The sequence below is a fragment of the Mesoplodon bidens genome (genome assembly GCF_964165515.1).
Source record: "Mesoplodon bidens genome assembly, chromosome: 9".
NCBI classification, from domain to species: domain Eukaryota; kingdom Metazoa; phylum Chordata; class Mammalia; order Artiodactyla; family Ziphiidae; genus Mesoplodon; species Mesoplodon bidens.
The window spans coordinates 74,559,784-74,583,238 of record NC_138166.1 but is presented as its reverse complement, the minus strand read 5'-3'; the positions used below and the strand labels follow the sequence as shown (position 1 = coordinate 74,583,238).

The 23,455-nt window shown below is 37.4% G+C and overlaps 1 protein-coding gene across 1 annotated transcript in view; it reads right to left on the bottom strand.

Moving 5' to 3' along the window:
• CFTR (CF transmembrane conductance regulator) overlaps nt 1–23,455 on the bottom strand; it is a 188,343-nt gene that overhangs the window by 77,113 nt on the left and 87,775 nt on the right. Inside the window, exons 12-14 of the mRNA XM_081244584.1 lie at nt 5,008–5,102; nt 2,426–2,512; nt 203–929 (exon numbers count right to left, since the gene is read on the bottom strand). Coding sequence (XP_081100710.1) covers nt 203–929; nt 2,426–2,512; nt 5,008–5,102 — 909 coding nt within the window. The remainder of the gene's footprint in view (nt 1–202; nt 930–2,425; nt 2,513–5,007; nt 5,103–23,455) is intronic.

The following is a 23,455-nucleotide window of genomic DNA, read 5'->3' as shown; positions in this document are numbered from 1 at the left end:
AAATAGCTGATTCTTTCACATTTCGAAGTTGCTTATATAATTTACATACTTTGGACTTTGGGTATCTTAAAAATAAACCTCATCCTAAACTCAAATTTGAGTAAGTTTTGCTACATAGTATGTATTACATCCCACTCTTTGTGGCCAAAAGAAAAAAAAGAAAGGAAAAAATGGAAACACCACACTGATTACTTATACGCACCCTTAAATCTTCTTCATTAATTTCTTCACTTATTTCCAAGCCAGTATCTTGAGATAACCGTCTGGAATATATATCTATTTCAGTTAAGCTCGCCTGAGGGGCCAGTGACATTTTTCGTGTGGATGTCGCTGTCTTTCGGTGAATGCTTTGACCTTGGTTCACTGAGGAGCAGGTCATAAGGTTCAGGACTGACTGCCTCCTTCGTCCCTGAAATGTGGGACTAGCACTGATCATGTTGCTCCGATGCAGGAGCGCCTCTCCCAGTTCAGAACCGGAAACTAAGGATAGTCTTCTCTCTAAAGGCTCAACAGAATCTTCTTCGATGCCATTCATTTGTAATGGAGTCTTCTGTACAATTGAAAATTTCCTCACAGAGCTGATTGAATTGAGAATGGAGTTCTTCCTTTTTTCACCAAACTCTCCAGTCTGTTTAAAAGATTGCTTTTTCGTTTCATTCCAGGACACAGAAGTATCTCCTTCTAGTGAGAAACGCCGTAAAGTCTCAGTTATGATTGAATTTCTTCGTTCTGCAGTAAACTGGTCAAAAGTGTCACATCCCATGAGCTTTGAGCTGAAGTCGGGTCGTTGATTTTGTAATTCAGAAAATGTCCCATAAAAATAGCTGCTACCTTCATGTAAAATTAATATTTTGTCAGCTTTCTTTAAATGTTCCATTTTAGAAGTGACCAAAATCCTAGTTTTGTTAGCCATCAATTTACAGACACAGCTTTAAGAATATAAAAATATATAAATATTAATTTTATAAACAATTTATTACAATAGTATATATATTGCATTTTAACATTTTATTAACCTATTCTTGTATAAAACCTCTACCATACAATGTTATTATACTTAAAATAAGTAAATATTCAATAGTAACTAATTTGCCCTTCTTGAATTATTATGTCATGAAATATTGTATTACTGAATTATTATAGTATGCTACAGTATAAAGTTGAGTGTTAACAGACCTAGAATGAAATTAAATATCTGATATTAAATAAACATTTGACTTTGAACGAACTGGTTACCCTCTGTGTCATGGCTGATTCATCAAGAAAATGAGGGAATCGTTAGATGACCTTTAAGATTCCTTAGGGTTTATATTTCTATGTGTCTTCTAAAATGTCAGAGCTTTCTTGTTCTTTAAATTTTCTACTCATTTCCTTTTATATTTTAAGTTGACCACCAATTTTGTACTTAAGAGCTTATATTAAGCTAATTTTATTTGTTTAAAACACAACAACAATAACAAACCTGAGAACTGGATGATAAATTTGACCCTCCTCCAACAAAACTTCCCTCTAAGTCTAGAAGTAAATCCTGACTAGAACCATCTGAGACCAATTTCTTTTTGGCATTAAACAATTTTATATTATATATTGATAGAAAGAGGCATCTTTCTAGTCTATACTCTAACATACTAACATAACTAGCAAAGTTTATATTGGTAAGAAGGTACTTATAGTTACAGGATTATAAAAATAGTATCATAGGTATTAAATTTTGCTAAATTCTAGGAAAGGTGCTTCTAGGAAAAATACGGCCATTTTATACACACACAATCTACATCCTTATTGATTAAAGTGAATCATGATAATTCTCTTAATAAACTACTTTATAGTCTATGAAATCATTTTGAAACCTTAAAATCAAGTTATATAACTAACTGTTCCTGTTAGGAACTTCACATACGTTGAGCCCCAATGGGAGCTCCAGTGAAATGTATACCCTGAGCTTTGTGTGACCGAGGAGAAGGTTCTGAAGGGGGTATTGAGGTAGATGAATAGTCTGAGCATTCACCTATATTAAAGCATTAAAACATTCAGTTTCTTTGGTTCCTTAAGAAGTTTACTACCTAAGGAGGAGACAAAATAAAATACTAACACGAAAAAAGTGAATAAAAAGTTTAAGTATAATAATCAATTAAAATAATATAAGCTATGTCACAAGACAATAGTACTATAAAAACCTACATAAATAGTGATTGTTAAAGTAATAATGGAAAAAATTGGTTCAGCATAAGGTGCACAGAAAAGTGGATGTGATCTTTAATCTTGACCGTAGAGGGAAGATCAGATTTGAATAAGTGGCTACATTACATTCTGCCATTCTGAGTCACAATGGTAGACGTATTTCTCAAGGAGTAATATGCAGCCTATGGTGGTATAGTTGTTCCTTCTTGTCTTTTAGCACGAATAAGTTATTCAAAGAACATACCTTTCAAATATTTCTTTCTCTGTTAACACATCTAGGTACCCAAAAGGAGAGTCTAATAGGTACAAATCAGCATCTCTGTATACTGCTCTAAAAAGAAAATGGAAATGAAATTAGATTCCTTCAATATTTCCATGTCTTTTGGTATAGATTATTTTAAGTGAAGAACAAAAAGATAAGTCATCTGTGATTTTTATGGCTTTTCACAATACTCCAAAAACTGCTGAAGTGGTTTTGCTAAATATAAGTGACATACACTTGAAGTTACAAAAGTTACAAACTGAATCACACCATACATACAATTTTAAATATTACCTTAAAAAAGAAAAAGAAAACCCTTTAACAGTAGTATCTATTTACAGCCAAGCACTACGCCACACGCTGGGAATACAATGGTAAAAATTACACAAGCTCTGCCCTCAAAGGTCTTGCATTTTGGTGGGAAACAAAGAAGAATAGACTGTTTCAAACCTGTAAAATGTCAGAGACAGCAACTAAATTGCAGCACTTATGTGAAATTATTTTTTTAATGTTTTTTCAGTGTTGACTGTTACCAACAAATTGATAGCAGTGTTGTTACGGCTGTATGATTGACATTGCTCCTTGCTCCTTATAGTCTTAGTTTCTGGACCATACTCATAAAAATGCCACACAAGTGAAGGATGAAAAATTTGCAATGAAAATGTATACCCATATTATTTTATATTATAAAATTTTAGAAAATTTTACTATTTTCTAAGTTAAAAAATAAAATTTTATGAGCAAGTAAAATCTTCATTAAGTTGATCTTAGGACAGTAATAAGATGAAGATATGGTCCCATATGAACGGAAGTGAGGCAATTTCTTCATAACATTTAAATCCTTTCAGCTGTGGTTGTTAGTACCCTATACCTGTGCCAGTCACATAGCATTCAGTGTTTATGTATAATTCTGTAAAAAAGGAAACTGTGTTTAGTCAGCAGGTAACTAAGAGAAGTAATAATAATAATAATAATTAAAAAACAGAAATGACAAAAAGTCAAAGTAAAATCTAGAAGAACCTTTGCAGTGTAAATTATTTTTGAAGATAACACGTAAGAACTAGATAAAAGTCCCCCATCTAAATGTACCCTCGAGGGCTTTCTTCCCTTACTCAGCTCCTCTCTCTCTCCTACACATCTATGACCACAGTTTCTCAAGAGATCAGAAATAACATATTTATCATCCTCAAATGGACAACACATGACACATTCAGATCAGAATAGCAATAAACAATTATTTTCTTTAATGCCTCAAACTGTGTGCATTTTATAATAAAACTGAATCTTCAACTGGTAAATACAAACTCAATTCTATACTGAATTCCTGAAGCCATAGAGCATATCCTACCTAAATTTGAAATGAAATGTTTACGACAAGTCTTACTTTGGCTCACAGATTAATCAACTTTCAGTTATTTAGAAACTATTATTTTGTCTGTGAGTTATCCATAACTATTGATTTATTACTTGACATTGTAATCCCAAGATCAAGGTGTGGTTTAATGTAGAGTCAAGACGACCTGGTTAAAATTATAACCCTAGAATTTCCCAGTGTGGATTTTGGCAAGTTAAGATCTAATCTCCTCATTTATCTCATTATCTCTTCTATAAGTTGGGGAGAACAATCCTTTTTTGGCAGAGTGATATGGGGATTAAGTAAAATTACACATGTACTCATGCACACCCAACCCAGAATAGTACTAGGCAATTGTAGGTGCTCAGTGAGTTAGTTTCCTGTCCCAGCTTTTGAAAGCACAAGAAAGTAAGGGAAAGAAGCCAAAATATCAATAAGTCAAGGTGATTTCTTGCTAACAACTTCAGCAACACAGTAAGAAGAATTTTGTTCAAATAAAACTGGAGTAACATTTGCCATACCATATCACCAATAATTTTTTAAACTGACAGTTACAATTTAACCTCAAAGGTTTCTTCTTGACACAAGTTAACTATACATATACATACACTTCCCTTTGACACTTCAAAATGCTTAGGCCAAGAATGTCTCCACCAAGAGACCACCATAGCCCCCACTATGTTAGATGTGCTTGTCCTAAGTATTTTTCTTTAAAGATTACAGACTTTAAGCTAAGTGACATCATTTGCCCTATTTCTGTCATGAGATTAATTAGTTATGTTGAAAATTTTGAAAATTTATGTTTATCTAAACCAAGAAGCATAAACAGAAGCCTAGAGCAGGTGTGCACATTTTGGGATGGGGCGAGCAAGGAACTGTATGAAGGACTAAATAAAAATTTACATCTTCTCTTTCCTGTGCTAGGCAGAGTGTCAGGGTTTTCCATTTGTAGTAAATCATATCATGAGGCAAACAAACACACACACCAACATAAGGGTATGCATTTTTAAAAAGCCATCAGCTTTATCAGACATGAATACTATATCATTAACTATAGTTCTTAAAGGCTATTCTTAACCTGCTACCTATAAGATCCTGGGCATTTTTCAATTCCAGAAACAGAATATAAAGAAATAGAGAATCATCTATAATTTTTTACATGCATGATATTTACAAAAAATGCTCACTGGACCAATAATCAGATATTCACCTTGCTAAAGAAATTCTTGCTTGCTGACCTCCACTCAATGTGATTCCACCATCTCCAAGAACTATGTTGTCTTTCTCTGCAAATTTGGAGATGTCCTATTATCAAAAATAGAGAGGAATTGTCAGTATGTTGGATCTGAATTTGAAAGGTACATTTTCCTTCAAATGCAATCGTATATCAGACTTCTGCTTTAACCACAGCAGAAATTGTGAACACCGCATCTCAGTTACTTTAAATGCATTTCAATTGCTCAAAACGTTGTTGAAATTTTATAAAGAAAACTTTCCTTAATTTTTCAAATGTTATTTATGATAATTAAATAAGAATTGGAAAATATCAGAAAGTAAAGCAAATGCATATGCATAGTTATGATATGTAAAGATGTGTGTATATCATCCATTGACCATTTTACAAACCCAAGCGCTATTAATGTGCTAAAGTGCACTTCCTTTCAATTTAAATTCACTCCTTTAAAAGGAAATCCCAAAAGATGAATAAACCTCCTAATAAGAGAAACTAAAAGAATACCATTTACAGCTCCCTGCAGTATCTAAGCATATTCAGTGACCAGGGGTACAAGGCATCTCTTTTCCACACTTCTCTCACCTACCCACCCAAACAACACAGCCTTCTCCCTCATCCATCCTCCCACCTCATTCTTATGTCCTCTCCCCATCCGCTCTGTCTCTCCTGTCATCTCCCTGCCACACGTGTCCTGTCATCCCTTCTCCAGTTAATGAACTCTGTGGCAACAACCATGCTAGACATTGTGAAAGATTAGAATTTATAAGAAATAGTCCTCAAATTGCAGTCATTGTAAGTCTAACTTGGAAAATAAGCCATAATCCTGGAGAAAGCTAAAAAACATCCCAAGAATCAATTAACCATTTTAAGATAATAAAATATGCAATTAATTGGCAAATTAATTGTTCAGAATATAGAAGTATTGTAAAGTAGATAGAAAATGCTATAAGGCTTTCTGGAGTAGGTGAGGTTTGCCCTGAGACTTGAGAATGTGACGAGTTAGATGGATAGGATTCTCTCTTTAATTCAAAACAAGTTCTTTGCCTTTTCTTTTCTCATCCCCATACATCTTCTCTTTTCTTTTGTTACCACCTTCTTCTCTCTCCCTCTATTAAAAATACTCTTCCACTCTATTCCTCCTTTTTCTTTCACAATCTAGAAGCAGTACATCCACTCTCCTTGAACTGACATGAACATTACCTGTATTTAAACTGTCAAAATGGTTACTTATATTGTCCACTTGTTTCTGTTACCCACCATATGAAAGTCAAATAGAACTTCATACACAAAACTGTAAATTCACAAAGCTGGTAAATTAGTACATGATCATTCGTATTAAGAGCTAGTTGGCAGCTCCTGTAGGCTTAGAACCATGCCAGCCACTGCCCCCAAGGAATGGTTGCTGTCAATACTCCTGAGCTAAGGGGACCAAAAAGGATCAAAAATGTGACTCAAAAAATGCTGACATGTTGGAGGAGATACAGTAGGACTCAGTGGAGCTAGCTACTCAGGCACTGGAGAAATACAACACAGAGAGGTCATTGAGACCCATATAGCACTGTGATGAGGAGGACCTTCTGGAGTTATGAGACATGTGAAACGAAGTGCTTCATCTCTTTCCACTGGACTGAATTTTTTTGTTCAACTCATGGACCAGGTCATATAACCAGGATTCCATCCAAATAACAAGGACTACAGATAAATTCCACACCCGAGGTCTTAAATCTCAGTCTCGCTAAGGGAGCATGTCCAGGAGCACCTCAGCCTTTAAGCCTTTAGTGAGCAGTTCTATGCAGCACAACCTCTGTACTCAATTTAGAGCCATTAGTAAAATGGCTCACATGTGTATTTCTTCTCTGCTGCACCATACTTTCCTTCCTCATATCCCATTCCCTTTTAAAAAAATTAAATCTTTTAGAGGAAAAGAAAGAATAATTTATCTTATATAAATAGATTGAGTGCAGGCTTTTGTAAAGGGGGCACATTTTCTAACACAATCTTTTTTTTTTTTTTTTTTGGCTGCGTTTGGTCTTCGTTGCTGTGTGCGGGCTCTCTCTAGTTGCAGCGAGCGGGGGATACTGCTTGTTGGGGTGCACGGGCTTCTCATTGCGGTGGCTTCTCTTGTTGTGGAGCATGGGCTCTAGGTGTGCGGGCTTCAGTAGTTGTGGCTCATGGGCTCAGTAGTAGTGGCTCACGGGATCTAGAGCATAGGCTCAGTAGTTGTGGTACACAGGCTTAATTGCTCCTCGGCATGTGGGATCTTCCCGGACCAGGGCTTGAACCCGTGTCCCCAGCACTGCAGGTGGATTCTCAACCACTGTGCCACCAGGGAAGCCCTCTGGCACAATCTTAAAAAACCAGAGGTTGCTGGAATTATTGGAGTTTTTTTTTCAAATTTGAATTCAATACAGTATCAGTTAAATCAGTTAAAATTTCTATTTTTTTTAATTTAGAAATATCAGTAGTTATTTTGATGGTACGCTTATAACACTGTTACATTTAGGGGATTATAGATTTGGAGGGTGTAGAATCCTAGCCCAGTGCAAGAGTTTAACAAAGATTTGTGGAATGAAGGAAGAAAGAAGGAGAGAATGGATGAGGGAAAGGTAAACAAACATTAAGTGACAAAGAAACAGGTGCATATAAGAAAATAAGAAAGGTGTACAGCATAGAAAAAGAAAGAAAATGGGAAAAGGAATAATTGTCAGAAGAAGTAGACATCTGTAGAAAAAAGCAGGAAGATACTGGCAGCATAAAGAGACAAGAAAAGTGAAGGGAAAGATAGGAAATGATAGAAGACAAGGAACTATAATTGACACTTTAGCAAATATCCCTAGTGAATGTAAATGTCCAAAGAATACAAATGCAATTTATTTCAATAATTTTCTTTTCTTACGACAGAATAAATAAGAGGCTGTTTTAGCCAAATTTCTCTCACAGGAGCCTGTAATATTCATCCTTTAAACAAGCCAAGGAAATAGGAGGGAGAAGGAAAAAAAAATTCTCTTCCTTCTTTCCCATATGAGTAGGCTGAAATGTAATATTAGAGAAAGAAATTGGAAGATCCTCAAGTGAGCTTAGGCTTTACATGTCCAGATTGAATGGAAAACCATCAATTTCCTCCAAAAAAGACCAGAAATAGCCATTCCTTTGAGTATCACTCCTCAAATCCTGACCTGGAACTGGTCCGGGGAAAGGAGAAAATACATTAAGGAAATGAGGGATTCAAGGAAGGAATTGCTTAGATGGTTTCTTGGTACCAAGTTAATCTATTTCAATTATAACCACAAGCTACTCTGTTTCATTTTTATTTTCAGAACGCTATAAATTTTGAGCTCCTATGATAATGTACTCTGCCCCGTGCCTGGTCTGTTCAGCACATTCAGTCAGTAAGCCACGCCTGCATCCCTGGGGTGCCCCAGGCCTGCCTGGCATGATGCCTGGTAAGTGACTGGTCACCTTCTTTGGCCTGCCTTAGATGGAATGGGATTTCTCAGTGTGAAATTTCCCCTCATACTTGGGAGAATTTCCAGGTTGGGTGCACCCTGGGAAAATACCATGACGAACTGAATCTAAGCGTCTCTGCTCCCAAGTCACTGGTGAGCTGAAATCTGAATTATGTTTGCGGTGCCCATTTAGAGAGCTGTTGAGATGTCATGTAAACTATGTTAATGGTGATTGTTCAATAAGTAACAAAGCTGGAATACTGAACTGCATGGCATGGGGCCCAGGATTTGAACCCTGCTCTGCAGGCTTATTGTGAAATCTCAGTTACTTAACAGCTTTGTAACTTAATTCTAACCATAAGTTAGGTGCAATTATAGTCCGTCTTTTATAAAGGGTGCTCAATATAAGAATTAAGAATATGTCATATACAAAGCAATTCAATAAATATAAATCAATGAAATGAAATGTGTCAATCCAAGTGGAATATTTTTAATTCTAAGATAAAGTTTAAAACAAAATAGAGAAATTGAGAAACAAATAGAGAAACAAAATATCAACATTGACCAGAGAGCACAATGACTTATTTTCTAGCTCTGTTTCCGCTAATAGCTGGATAAGTAGCTTTGGCCAAGTCTATTCTGGCCTTCAGTTCTCCCTCTGTAAATGGGGGTAATAGTACCTTCCTTTAACAGTTGCAAAAATTTGAATTAACTTCATATAAAGAGCTTGGTCCATAATGCACACTCAAACTTTGGTGATTTGCAATTTTAGAATGATATATTTACCAAAAATCTGTGTACATCATTCATTTCCATATGGCCTTGAGTAGAATGCTTACCTGATGTAATACTCTGCCCCATTCTCCTATTAAAGGAAAAGCAGATTCTTATTCAGGCCTGAAAATATAGCCATTATTAGCATATGACTGTAAGAAACGTACAAGGGATAATGTATCGGAAAAGAATCAGACTTAGAATTGGAAGCCGTGCATTCAAGTCCCAAGTTTGCGTGCCTTTACCAGATGTACTTTTGTTGAAGTTGCTATGTATGTAGTCACATGTTTTGAAACTAAAAGTCAAGGTTCTTAAGGGTGACACCATATTCCCAGACAAGATCTAGATAGCTTCCAAATGCTACCTCTCTAGAGATGGTTAGTTAATTTTATTTAACATTTTAGCCATGGTAAATTGTGCTATGATATTTTTATTCATCTTATTATCTTCTCATTATAAAAGAATCAAGGAGGGTAGGGAACACCTTCCTTCGTTTTTCTGAGAAACTTTTTCATGTTTTGGGGATGATTCTGTAGTATTTGATTTGAAATTTCCACTAGAATATGTTTCAGCAGTACAAACAAATAAGAAGACTATTTTTAAATCCCCACACTTTCTGCTAATTGACTGAGGTACTACTGCATGAAGAACACCTAGTTAGACAAATAAATATTTCAGCAATCAACACCACAGTAACCTTCTTGATGAGTCAACATCAGAATTCTATAATAAGAAAGCAGCTTGATGCAAGCTCCTTTCAGGAAGCTCTGTGCTTGAATTCACTAGTCCACATTTATTTGCAGTCTGGACTAGACTGGACTGGAAGTGTAAGATTTTGTATTTCAAAATACATAGCTCCGGGCTTCCCTGGGGGTGCAGTGGTTAAGAATCTGCCTGCCAATGCAGGGGACACGGGTTCGAGCCCTTGTCCAGGAAGATCGCACATGCCATGGAACAACTAAGTCCGTGTGCCACAACTACTGAAACTGGTGGAGCTACTGAACTGGTGGCAACAAGGGAGGCCACCGCAATGAGAAGCCAGTGCACTGCAGCAAAGAGTAGCCCCTGCTCGCCTCAACTAGAGAAAAGCTCGGGTGCAGCAACAGAGACCCAGTGCAGCCAAAAATAGAAAATAAATAAATTTAAAAAAAAACGCAAAACATAGCTCTGTCAGATGCTCTGTGATCTTCCCTGGCATTTGCTACCAAAAAAAAAAAAAAAACAGTCTACTGATAACACCACTGTACATAAATCATTGAGCTTTTGTGATTTTATTTCTATAAGATATATTCTCATGAATGAGACAGCATGGTCACAGGTATGTGTCTTCTTTCTTTTTAAAAGTTACTGCTGCCAGAATCCTTTACAAAACAACTTTTAAAAGTAACCGTTCCAGGGCTTCCCTGATGGCGCAGTGGTTGAGAATCCATCTGCCAATGCAGGGGACACAGGTTCAGGCACTGGTCCAGGAAAATCCCACATGCCACGGAGCAACTAAGCCTGTCTGCCACAACTACTGAGCCTGCGCTCTATAGACCGCGAGCCACAACTATTAAAGCCCATGAACCTAGAGCTCGTGCTCCGCAACGAGAAGTCACAGCAGTGAGAAACCCGCGCACCGCAACAAAGAGTAGCCTCCGCTCACCACAACTGGAGAAAGCCCACACGCAGCAATGAAAACCCAACGCAGCCAAAAATAAATAAATTTATTATGTTTTTTAAGTGGGGGGCTTCCCTGGTGGCGCAGTGGTTGAGAGTCCGCCTGCCAATGCAGGGGACACGGGTTCATGCCCCGGTCCGGGAAGATCCCACATGCCGCGGAACGACTGGGCCCGTGGGCCATGGCCGCTGAGCCTGCGCGTCCGGAGCCTGTGCTCCGCAACGGGAGAGGCCACAGCAGTGAGAGGCCCGCGTACGGAAAAAAAAAAAAAAAAGTAACAGTTCCATCAGCAAGATTTGATGGAACTGTTACTTTTCTTCACATCATCACCAACAATAGGTACCATCACATTTTAATTTTTCCTAACTTGTCATTTTAATTTGCATTTTCCTTAATAATGGTGAAATTTTAAATATTTATTGGTAACGTGGGTTTTGTCTTCTATGAAATGCCTGTTTTTACCAGATTTTTGTCCTTTTCTTATCAATTCATTTTTCATTATAAGGTATAGATATTAACAACTTTTTCTTTAATATTTTTAAAACATTTTCCCTGTTTCTATTTTCACTATGTATGTACCATCTGTCATATGCAAAATTTAAATTTTTCATGAAGTCAATATATCTACCTGCAATTAGTATATTGGTTAAAAAATACTACTGTACTTTCAGGTTATACAGATAGTATACTAAATTTTCTTGTGAAATGTTTATTACTCTTTTTAAATTAAAGAATTTATTCAAGGTATGATTTATGTTTACACATGGTGTGAGATAAGAATGTAGTCTTATTTTCTTTTAGTTGGATAGTAGACATAATTTATTAAATGATGTTTCCACTCAATTTATATATCATCTATCAGAGTCTCATATTTCCAAAGATCTATTTCTGGGCTCTCTGTTTGGGTCCTCTGATCCATTCTCTATTCCTACACTAATATTCTGCTGAGTTTTTGGTGTTTAGGTTTTTTAATGGCTTTAAGTATGATTTAATATCTGACAAAGCACAATTCTTCTTCATAAATTTTTGTCTCTTTTTGCTCACTTAGTCTTCTATATAATAACAATATTAACAACAATAATATAAATAATAATACAAACAATAGCTAATGGATATTGAGTGCTTACTATGCACCAGGTACTATTTTAAGCATTTTACAACTATTAACTTCTTTAATACTCATCACAACACTTTCCCCATTATAAATATGAGAAAATTGAAAGTTAGAAAAGTTTAGTATCATTCCAAAGATAACACAGCCAATAAACAATAGAGCCAGAATTAAAACCAAGGCAGTTTGTCTACAAAGTGTGTACTCTTAATTACTTTTTATATTTCCTCCCACATGAAATTTAAGTTCAGTTTAATAAAATTCCAAAAACCATCTCATTCAGAAGTATTGTGATTTTATTAAATGTATACATAAGTTTGGATGTGATTCGCATCTTAGGATGCTAAATCATATCTTTCCATTAATTCAGTTGTTTTAGATCTTTCGATAAGACTGCAATCTTCTTCATATATGTCCTGTAAATTTCCTGTTAGATTTACCCTTAAGTATTTTATGGTTTTCTACTATTGTGAATTGAATAGCTTTTTTTTTTTTTTTTTTTCAGTATGCGGGCCTCTCACTGTTGTGGCCTCTCCCGTTGCGGAGCACAGGCTCCGGACGCGCAGGCTCAGCAGCCATGGCTCACGGACCTAGCCGCTCCGTGGCACGTGGGATCTTCCCGGACCGGGGCACGAACCCGTGTCCCCTGAATCGGCAGGCGGACTCTCAACCACTGCGCCACCAGGGAAGCCCCTGAATAGCTTTTTATTTCCACTTCTAGATTGTTGTTGCCAGTGTAAAGAAAAGCTGATTATTTTTGTATGCTCATCTACTATTCAGCCATCTTATCATAGTCCCTTATTAATTCTGGCAGGGTTTTGCTCTCCGTTTGCTTTTGCTAGAATCACTTGGGTTTTTTCAGGCGAACAATTTTTTCACGAACATGTAATATTATTCTTATTTTAAGACAAATGGCATTAACCTTTCACCATTTAAAATAATGCTAGGACTTCCCTGGAGACGCAGTGGTTAAGAATCCGCCTGCCAATGCAGGGGACACGGGTTCGAGCCCTGGTCGGGAAGAACCCACGTGGCACGGAGCAACTAAGCCCATGCGCCACAACTACTGAGCCTGTGCTCTAGAGCCTGCGAGCCACAACTACTGAAGCCCATGTGCCTAGAGCCCGTGCTCCACAGCAAGAGAAGCCACCGCAATGAGAAGCCCGTGCACCACAACGAAGAGTAGCCCCCGCTCACCACAGCTAGAGAAAGCCCACATGCAGCAACGAAGATCCAACACAGCCATAAATAAATAAATAAATAAATTTTAAATAAATAAAAATAAAATAATGCTTACTTTGGATTATTTGGTTAAAAAAGGTACGAAGCTATTTAATGAAGTTTTCTTCTACTATTCTTACTTTGAAGTTTTATTAGAAATAACTGCTGAATTTTATGTAAGATCCTTTTAAGCATCTACTGACCCTATTTTATGGTTTTCTTCCTTCAATGTAACAAATTATATTGTATTTATAGATTGTTTATATTGAAGCACCCTTGTATTCTTATTCATGAATCTTGCCTGATATTTTAGTTTTTATACCATACTGAATTCTATTTAGTAGTATTTTATTTGATAGCATTTTATTTAAATATCTATATTCATAAGTATGATTTATTACAGTTTCTTTTTTATATAATTTTTCATATTTTGATACAAAGACTATTCTGGCTTTAGAAAATGAAGAGTTTTTCATTTTTTTCTATGATTTGGTATAGTTTAAATAACATTGGAAGTTATGTTATTAAAGGTAAAATAGAATCCAGCTATGAAATTATCTAGTGATAGTGCCTTTTAATTTTTATTAATCGACACTGAACCATCTTTACAATCATAATCTGTCTATTCACGTTTTTTTATGCTTCTTTCTTCAATTTTGATCATTTGTATTTTGCTAGTAAGTCATCCAGTTCCTCTAGGTTTTTAACTTTTTCAACAGATTTGCATTAATTTTTTTTTTTTTTTTTTGCATTACGCGGGCCTCTCACTGTTGTGGCCTCTCCCATTGTGGAGCACAGGCTCCGGATGCACAGGCTCAGCGACCATAGCTCAAGGGCCCAGCCACTCCGCGGCATGTGGGATCTTCCCAGACCGGGACACAAACTCGTGTCCCCTGCATCGGCAGGCGGACTCTCAACCACTGCGCCACCAGGGATGCCCTGCATTAATTTTTAATAATAATTTTAATCTTGTCCATATTTTTGCTTAAGCTTCTTCATCATTCCTAATATTTTAAGTCTTCCTTACTAAAGATAAGGATAGATTTAACTAGTTTACTGGTCTTTTCAAAGAACTGGCTTTGAGGAATTATTATATCTTTCATTTATCTGTTTGTTTCCTGCTTCATTAAATTTCTATCCTTACTTACTCCCTGTTTTAACTTATTATTTAGTTGCTTTTTTAAAATTCTCAAGAAAAATACGAATTTTGTATATTTTTAGGCTTGCTTCTTAACAATAAAGACATTTAAAGCTATAAATTTCCCTCTGAGTACAGCCATGTTCTGTAGATTTTTATATGAAGTGTTCACTCTTTCAGTGTATTCTAGATTTTAAACAATTTATACTCAGTCAGGAGATTTTACCTCTCAAAGTATGTGTTTTTCAACTTAACTAGTTTAATCATATCTAAACAAATGTTATCTTTTACCAAGCCTAGGTAACATGTTTAGTCAGACATTCTCATTAGAAACTCCAAACTATGACTTAAGAAGAAGCTAAGAAACTATGTTTTAAAAAAGAAAAGAAAAGAAAGAAAGAAAAGGAAAAAGTTTGAGTGGAAGAAGAGTGCTATTAGAAGGGCTTACACGTATTTCCTAAAATTTTAATGGATTTTTACAGACATTCATTAGCCAAACTTAAAAAAATTGGGGTTTGGGCTAAATTTAGCTTAAGAGAAGAGATCTTCAAAATTACTTGGAAAAGATCTAAACTGGTATGAAATTTAAGGGTTTTGTTCATTTGTTTCTTTTTTAGGGAATTGAAGATGTTTTAAGTGTTAGATAAGACTTTATCCGCTAGCAGAGGAGATTCAAGATGGCGGAGGAGTAAGACATGGAGATCACCTTGCTCCCCACAAATACATCAGAAATACATCCACATGTGGCACAACTCCTACAGAACACCTACTGAACGCTGGCAGAAGACCTCAGAGCTCCCAAAAGGCAAGAAACTCCCCCACGTACCTGGGTAGGGCAAAAGAAAAAAGAATAAACAGAGACAAAAGAATAGGGACGGGACCTGCACCAGTGGGAGGGAGTTGTGAAGGAAGAAAGGTTTCCACATACTAGGAAACCCCTTCGCGGGCGGACACTGCGGGTGGCAGAGGGGGAAAGCTTCAGAGCCACGGAGGAGCGCAGCCACAGGGGTGTGGAGGGTAAAGCGGAGAGATTTCCGCACAGAGGATCGGTGCCGACCAGCACTCACCAGCCCGAGAGGCTTGTCTGCTCACCCGCTGGGGCGGGCGGGTCTGGGAGCTGAGGCTCCAGCTTCGGAGGTCGGATCCCAGGGAGAGGACTGGGATTGGCTGCATGAACACAGCCTGAAGGGGGCTAGTGCGCCACGACTCGCCAGGAGGGAGCCCGGGAAAAGTCTGGAGCTGCCGAAGAGACAAGAGACTTTTTCTTGCCTCTCTGTTTCCTGGTGCGCGAGGAGAGGGGATTAAGGGCGCCACTTAAAGGAGCTCCAGAGATGGGCGCGAACCGCGGCTAAAAGCGTGGACCCCAGAAGCGGGCATGAGATGCTACCAAGAGCCTGTGTGCAAGCACAGGTCACTATCCACACCTCCCCTCCCGGGAGCCTGTGCAGCCCGCCACTGCCAGGGTCCTGCGATCCAGGGACAACTTCCTCGGGAGAACGAACGGCGCGCCTCAGGCTAGTGCAACTTCACGCTGGCCTCTGCCGCCGCAGGCTCGCCCCGCATCTGCACTCCTCCCTCCCCCACGCCTGAGTGAGCCACAGCCCCCGAATCAGCGGCTCCTTTAACCCCATCCTGTCTGAGCAAAGAACAGACGACCTCAGGCGACCTACATGCAGAGGCGGGTCCAAATCCAAAGCTGAACCCCGGGAGCTGTGCGAACAAAGAAGAGAAAGGGAAATCTCTCCCAGCAGCCTCAGGAGCAGTAGATTAAATCTCCACAATCAACTCGATGTACCCTGCATCTGTGGAATGCCTGAATAGACAATGAATCATCCCAAATTGAGGAGGTGGCTTTGGGAGCAACACTATATATATATATATTTTTTCCCCCTTTTTCTCTTTTTGTGAGTGTGTATGTGTATGCTTCTGTGTGTGATTCTGTCTGTATAGCTATGCTTTTACCATTTGCCCTAGGGTTGTGTCTATCCATTTCTTTTTTTTTTTTTTTTCTAGTATAGTTTTCAGCGTTTGTTATCATTGGTGGATGTGTTTTTTGGTTTGGTTGTTCTTTCTTTCTTTTAAATTACTTTTTAAAAGTTTTAATAACTATTTTTTGGTTTTTATTTTAATAACTTTTAAATTTTATTTTAATTTATTTTATCTTTATCTTTCTTTTTTTCTCCCTTTTATTCTGAGCCGTGTGGATGACAGGCTCTTTGTTCTCCAGCCAGGTGTCAGGACTGTGCCTCTGACGTGGGATAGCCAAGTTCAAGACACTGGTCCACAAGAGACCTCCCAGCTCCACGTAATATCAAACAGCGAAAATCTCCCACAGATCACCATCTCAACGCCAAGACCCAGCTCCACTCAACGACCAGCAAGCTACAGTGCTGGACACCCTATTCCAAACTAGCAAGACAGGAATGCAACACCACCCATTAACAGAGAGGCTGCCTAAAATCATAATAAGGTCAGAGACACCCCAAAACACACCACCGGACATGGTCCTGCCCACCACAAAGACAAGATCTAGCCTCATCCACCAGAAGACAGGCACTAGTCCCCTCCACCAGGAAGCCTACACAGCCCACTGAACCAACCTTAGCCACTGGGGGCACACACCAAAAACAACAGGAACTACGAACCTGCAGCCTGCATAAAGGAGACCCCATACACAGTAAGTTAAGCAAAATGAGAAGACATAGTAGTTGAAGGAGCAAGATAAGACCCCACCAGACCTACCAAATAAAGAGGAGAATGGTGAAAATACAAGAAACGTTTAACAAGGACCTAGAAGAACTAAAGAGCAAACAAACAATCATGAACAACACAATAAATGAAATTAAAAATTCTCTATAAGGGATCAATAGCAGAATAATTGAGGCAGAAAAACGGATAAGTGACCTGGAAGATAAAATAGTGAAAATAAGTACTTCAGAGCAAATAAAGAAAAAAAAAGAAAAGAATTGAGGACAGTCTCAGAGACCTCTGGGACAATATTAAACACACCAACACTCAAATTATAGGGGTCCCCGAAGAAGAAGAAGAGAAAAAGAAAGGGACTGAGAAAATATTTGAAGAGATTATAGTTGAAAACTTCCCTAATATGGGAAAGGAAATAGTTAATCAAGTCCAGGAAGCACAGAGAGTCCCATACAGATAAATCCAAGGAGAAACATGCCAAGACACATATTAAGACCTACAATAACAAACCCAAAACAATTAAGAAAATGGTAATAGGATCATATATTTCAATAATTACCTTAAATGTAAGTGTATTAAATGCTCCACCCAAAAGACATAGACTAGCTTAATGGATACAAAAACAAGACCCGTAAATATGCTGCCTACAAGAGACCCATTTCAGACCTAGGGACACATACAGACTGAAAGTGAGGGGATGGAAAAAGATATTCCATACAAATGGAAATCAAAAGAAAGCTGGAGTAGCAATTCTCATATCAGGCAAAACAGACTTTAAAACAAAGACTATTACAAGAGACAAAGAAGGACACTACATAATGATCAAGAGATCAATCCAAGAAGAAGATATAAAAATTTTAAATATTTATGCACCCAACAAAGAAGCACCTCGATAAATAAGGTAAATACTAACAGCCATAAAAGGGGAAATCGACAGTAACACAATCATAGTAGGGGGCTTAAACACCCCACTTTCACCATTGGACAGATCATCCAAAATGAAAATAAATAAAGAAACACAAACTTTAAATGATACATTAAACAAGATGGACTTAACGGATAATGATAGGACATTCCATCCAAAAACAGCAGAATACACTTTCTTCTCAAGTGCTTATGGAACATTCTCCAGGACAGATCATATCTTGGGTCCAAAATCAAGCCTTGGTAAATTTAAGAAAACTGAAATTGTATCAAGTATCTTTTCCGACCACAACGCTATGAGACTAGATATCAATTGCAGGAAAAAATATCTGTAAAAAAATACAAACACATGAAAGCTAAACAATACACTAGTTAATAACCAAGATATCACTGAAGAAATCAAAGAGGAAACCAAAAAATACCTAGAAAAAAATGACACTGAAAACACAACAACCCAAAACCTACAGGATGCAGCAAAAGCAGTTCTAAGAGGGAAGTTTATAGTGATACAATCCTACCTTAAGAAATGAGAAATATCTCAAATAAACAACTGAACGTTACACCTAAAGCAATTAGAGAAAGAAGAACAAAAAAACCCGAAGGTTAGCAGAAGGAAACCACTCATAAAGATCAGATCAGAAATAAATGAAAAAGAAATGAAGAAAACAGTAGCAAAGATCAACAAAACTAAAAGCTGGTTCTTTGATAAGATAAACAAAACTGATAAATCAATAGCCAGACTCAACAAAAAAAAAAAAAAAAGGGAGAAGACTCAAATCAATATAATTAGAAATGAAAAAGGAGAAGTACAACTGACACTGCAGAAATACAAAGGATCATGAGAGATTACTACAAGCAACTCTATGCCAATAAAATGGACAACCTGGAAGAAATGGACAAATTCTTAGAAAAGCACAAACTTCTGAGACTGAACAGGGAAGAAATGGAAAATATAAACAGACCAATCACAAGCACTGAAATTGAAACTGTGATTAAAAATCTTCCAACAAACAAAATTCCAGGACCAGATGGCTTCACAGGCAAATCCTATCAAACATTTAGAGAACAGCTAACACCTATCCTTCTCAAACTGTTACAAAATATAGCAGAGGGAGGAACACTCCCAAACTCATTCTATGAGGCCACCATCACCCTGACACCAAAACCAGACAAAGATGTCACAAAGAAAGAAGACTACAGGCCTATGTCACTGATGAACATAGATGCAAAACTCCTCAACAAAATACTAGCAAACAGAATCCAACAATACATTAAAAGGATCATACACCACGGTCAAGTGGGGTTTATCCCAGGGATGCAAGGATTCTTCAATATACACAAATTAATCAATGTGATACACCATATTAACAAATTGAAGGAGAAAAACCATATGATCACCTCAATAGATGCAGAGAAAGCTTTCGACAAAATTCAACACTAATTTATGACAAAAACCCTCCAGAAAGTAGGCCTAGAGGGAATTTACCTCAACATAATAAAGGCCATATATGACAAACCCACAGCAAACATAATCCTCGATGGTGAAAAACTGAAACCATTTCCACTAAGATCAGGAACAAGACAAGGTTGCCCACTCTCACCACTATTATTCAACATTGTTTCAGAAGTTTTAGCCACAGCAATCAGAGAAGAAAAGGAAATAAAAGGAATCCAAATCAGAAAAGAAGAAGTAAAGCTGTCACTGTTTGCAGATGACATGATACTATACATAGAGAATCCTAGAGATGCTACCAGAAAACTACTAGAGCTAGTCAATGAATTTGGTAAAGTAGCAGGATACAAAATTAATGCACAGAAATCTCTTGCATTCCTATACACTAATGATGAAAAATCTGAAAGAGAAATTAAGGAGACACCCCCATTTACCACTGCAACAAAAAGAATAAAATACCTAGGAATAAACCTACCTAAGGATACAAAAGACCTGTATGCAGAAAATTATAAGACACTGATGAAAGAAATTAAAGATGACACAAATAGATGGAGATTGGAAGAAACAACATTGTGAAAATGACTATACTACCCAAAGCAATCTACAATTTCAATGCAATCCCTATCAAACTACCAATGGCATTTTTCACAGAACTAGAACAAAAAATTCATAATTTGTATGCAAACATAAAAGACCTCGAATAGCCAAAGCAATCTTGAGAAAGAAAAATGGAGCTGGAGGAATCAGGCACCCTGACTTCAGACTATACTACAAAGCTACAGTAATCAAGACAGTATGGTACTGGCACAGAAACAGAAATATAGATCAATGGAATAGGATAGAAAGCCCAGAGATAAACGGACGCACATATGGTCTCCTTATCTTTCATAAAGGAGGCAAGAATACACAATGGAGAAGAGACAGCCTCTTCAATAAGTGGTGCTGGGAAAACTAGACAGCTACATGTAAAAGAATGAAATTAGAACACTCCCTAACACGATACACAAAAGTAAACTCAAAATGGATTAAAGACCTAAATGTAAGGCCAGACACTATCAAACTCTTAGAGGAAAACACAGGCAGAACACTCTATGACATAAATCACAGCAAGATCCTTTGGGACCCACTTCCTAGAGAAATGGAAATAAAAACAAAAATAAACACATGGGACCTAATGAAACTTGAAAGCTTTTGCACAGCAAAGGAAACCATAAACAAGACCAAAAGACAATCCTCAGAATGGGAGAAACTTTTTGCAAAGGAAGCAACTGACAAAGGATTATTCTCCAAAATTTACAAGCAGCTCATGCAGCTCAATATCAAAAAAAAAACAACCCAATCCAAAAATGGGCAGAAGACCTAAATCAACATTTCTCCAAAGAAGATATACCAATTGCCAACAAACACAGGAAAGAATGCTCAACATCATTAATCATTAGAAGAATGCAAATCAAAACTACAATGCCACATCATCTCACACCAGTCAGAATGGCCATCTTCAAAAAATCTAGAAACAATAAATGCTGGAGAGGGTGTGGAGAAAAGGGAACACTCTTGCACTGTTGGTGGGAATGTAAATTGATACAGCCACTATGGAGAACAGTACCGTTCCTTAGAAAACTAAAAATAGAACTACCATACGACCCAGCAATCCCACTACTGGGCATATACACTGAGAAAACCATAATTCAAAAAGTGTCATGTACCACAATGTTCATTGCAGCTCTATTTACAATAGCCAGGACATGGAAGCAACCTAAGTGTCCATCGACAGATGAGTGGATAAAGAAGTTGTGGCACATATATACAATGGAATATTACTCAGCCATAAAAAGAAACACAATTGAGTTATTTGTAGTGAGGTGGATGGACCTAGAGTCTGTCATACGGAGTGAAGTAAGTCAGAAAGGGAAAAACAAATACCGTATGCTAACACATATATATGGAATCTAAAAAAGGAAAAAAAAAAAGGTCATGAAGAACCTAGGGGCAAGACGGGAATAAAGACTCAGACCTACTAGAGGATGGACTTGAGAACACGGAGAGGGGGATGCGTAAGCTGGGACAAAGTGAGAGCGTGGTAGTATATGTATGGACATATATACACTACCAAATGTAAAATAGATAGCTAGTGGGAAGCAGTCACATAGCACAGGGAGATCAGCTCAGTGCTTCGTGACCAGCTGGAACGGTTGGATAGGGAGGGTGGGAGGGAGGGAGAGGCAAGAGGGAGTAGATATGGGGATATATGTATATGTATTTGTAGTTAGTTGATTCACTTTGTTATAAAGGAGAAACTAACTATTGTAAAGCAATTATACTCCAATAAAAATGTTTTTAAAAATTAAATAATAAAAATTTAAAAAAGACTTTATCCGCTAGCAATACTTTTGTCAATAATATTTTAATGGTGTATAAAATACTTTCTTTGGTAACTATAGTATATCTAATCAGAGGTTATCAAAACTGCTATCCAAAATACTCATTATAGTGACTGGGGTATAGACACACATACATTTGAATATACATACATATATATACACATATAGATTGCATTTTTATACATCTTTATATATGTACATAGATGTGTGTATATATATATTATTTACATATATATGTATGGTATACATACATATATGCATGTGTTTATTCAGCTTGATCTCTATCATCCACTATTATGGTGCTAAGCAAGTGAATTCTGCATAAGTAAAAGGGGATGTTTATTGATATTTTCCTTATGAACTAGGTCACTAGTTCTCTTATCAAAAAAATATAAAACATATGTGGAAGATATGGAGTTCTTAAGTATCAAGTTGTCTCACTTTCCAAAGGTTTATCCTCTTCAATCCTGTTAACATAACATAATGAGAGCTGATTCATGGAGAATGCTCATCATATCCCATGACCCTAAAATATAGGAGAAGTCATATTTTTTCTCAGCTGGTAGCAGATAGCTTGGCCAATGAACGTATGAGCCACATTCCTTTAAACAATTCAAATTCATTCAATTGAACTGATCATGTCATATCCCTGCTTAAAACAAAACATCATAAAACAAACAACCAAAAATATATTGGATCCTTGTGAACTCTGGAATAAAATCCAAACTTTAAAAGATGGCACACAGGGACTTCCTTGGTGCCGCAGTGGTTAAGAATCCGCCTGCCAATGCAGGAGACACGGGTTTGAGCCCTGGTCCAGGAAGATCCTACATGCCACGGAGCAACTAGGCCCCTATGCCAGAACTGCTGAGCCTGTGCTCTGGAGCCCATGAGACACAACTGCTGAGGCCCGCATGCCTAGAGCCCGTGCTCTGCAGCAGAAGCCACCGCAATAAGAAGACCACGCACCACAACGAGGAGTAGCCCCCGCTCGCCGCAACTAGAGGGAAAGCCCGTGCGCAGCAATGAAGACCCCACGCAGCCAAAAAATAAATTAATTAATTAAAAAAAAAAAGTAGAAAGATGGCATACAAAACTTTTCCCAGCTCCCTTCTTCAGACTTACCTCCCGGCACTCTTCCAAATACGTCTTGACCCTTAGCCACACGAAAGTTTTACTGTTCTCCAAATTTACCATATCTTTCACTATTTGCACCTGCCGGTCCCTCTATCTAGAATGGCTTTCCTCGACTTCTTTATCTGGTAAATTCCTTTGAAATCAATAAAAAATTAATATCCTCCATAAAGTCTTCCATGACTTCTTTGACAACTAGTCATGACTCTTCTGTTCCTATGTGTTATAAGAGCTTTTACCTCTTTTCTTATTAATTGTCTGTTTATCCTCAAAGACTGTGAGCTTCTCAAGGGCAAGGGTTATAATTTGCTCTATGCTTTGGGAACCAGGACAGGTTTAAATTATTATAGGCATATGTTCCAAACAGTGAGCAAGTATTTTAGGCAATTTAGAGATGGTTAAGAGTAATCCCCTGCATTCGGGAGCTTACAATCTATAATCTATCAAGGACAACTTAATGAAAGAGCTGGATTTTGAGC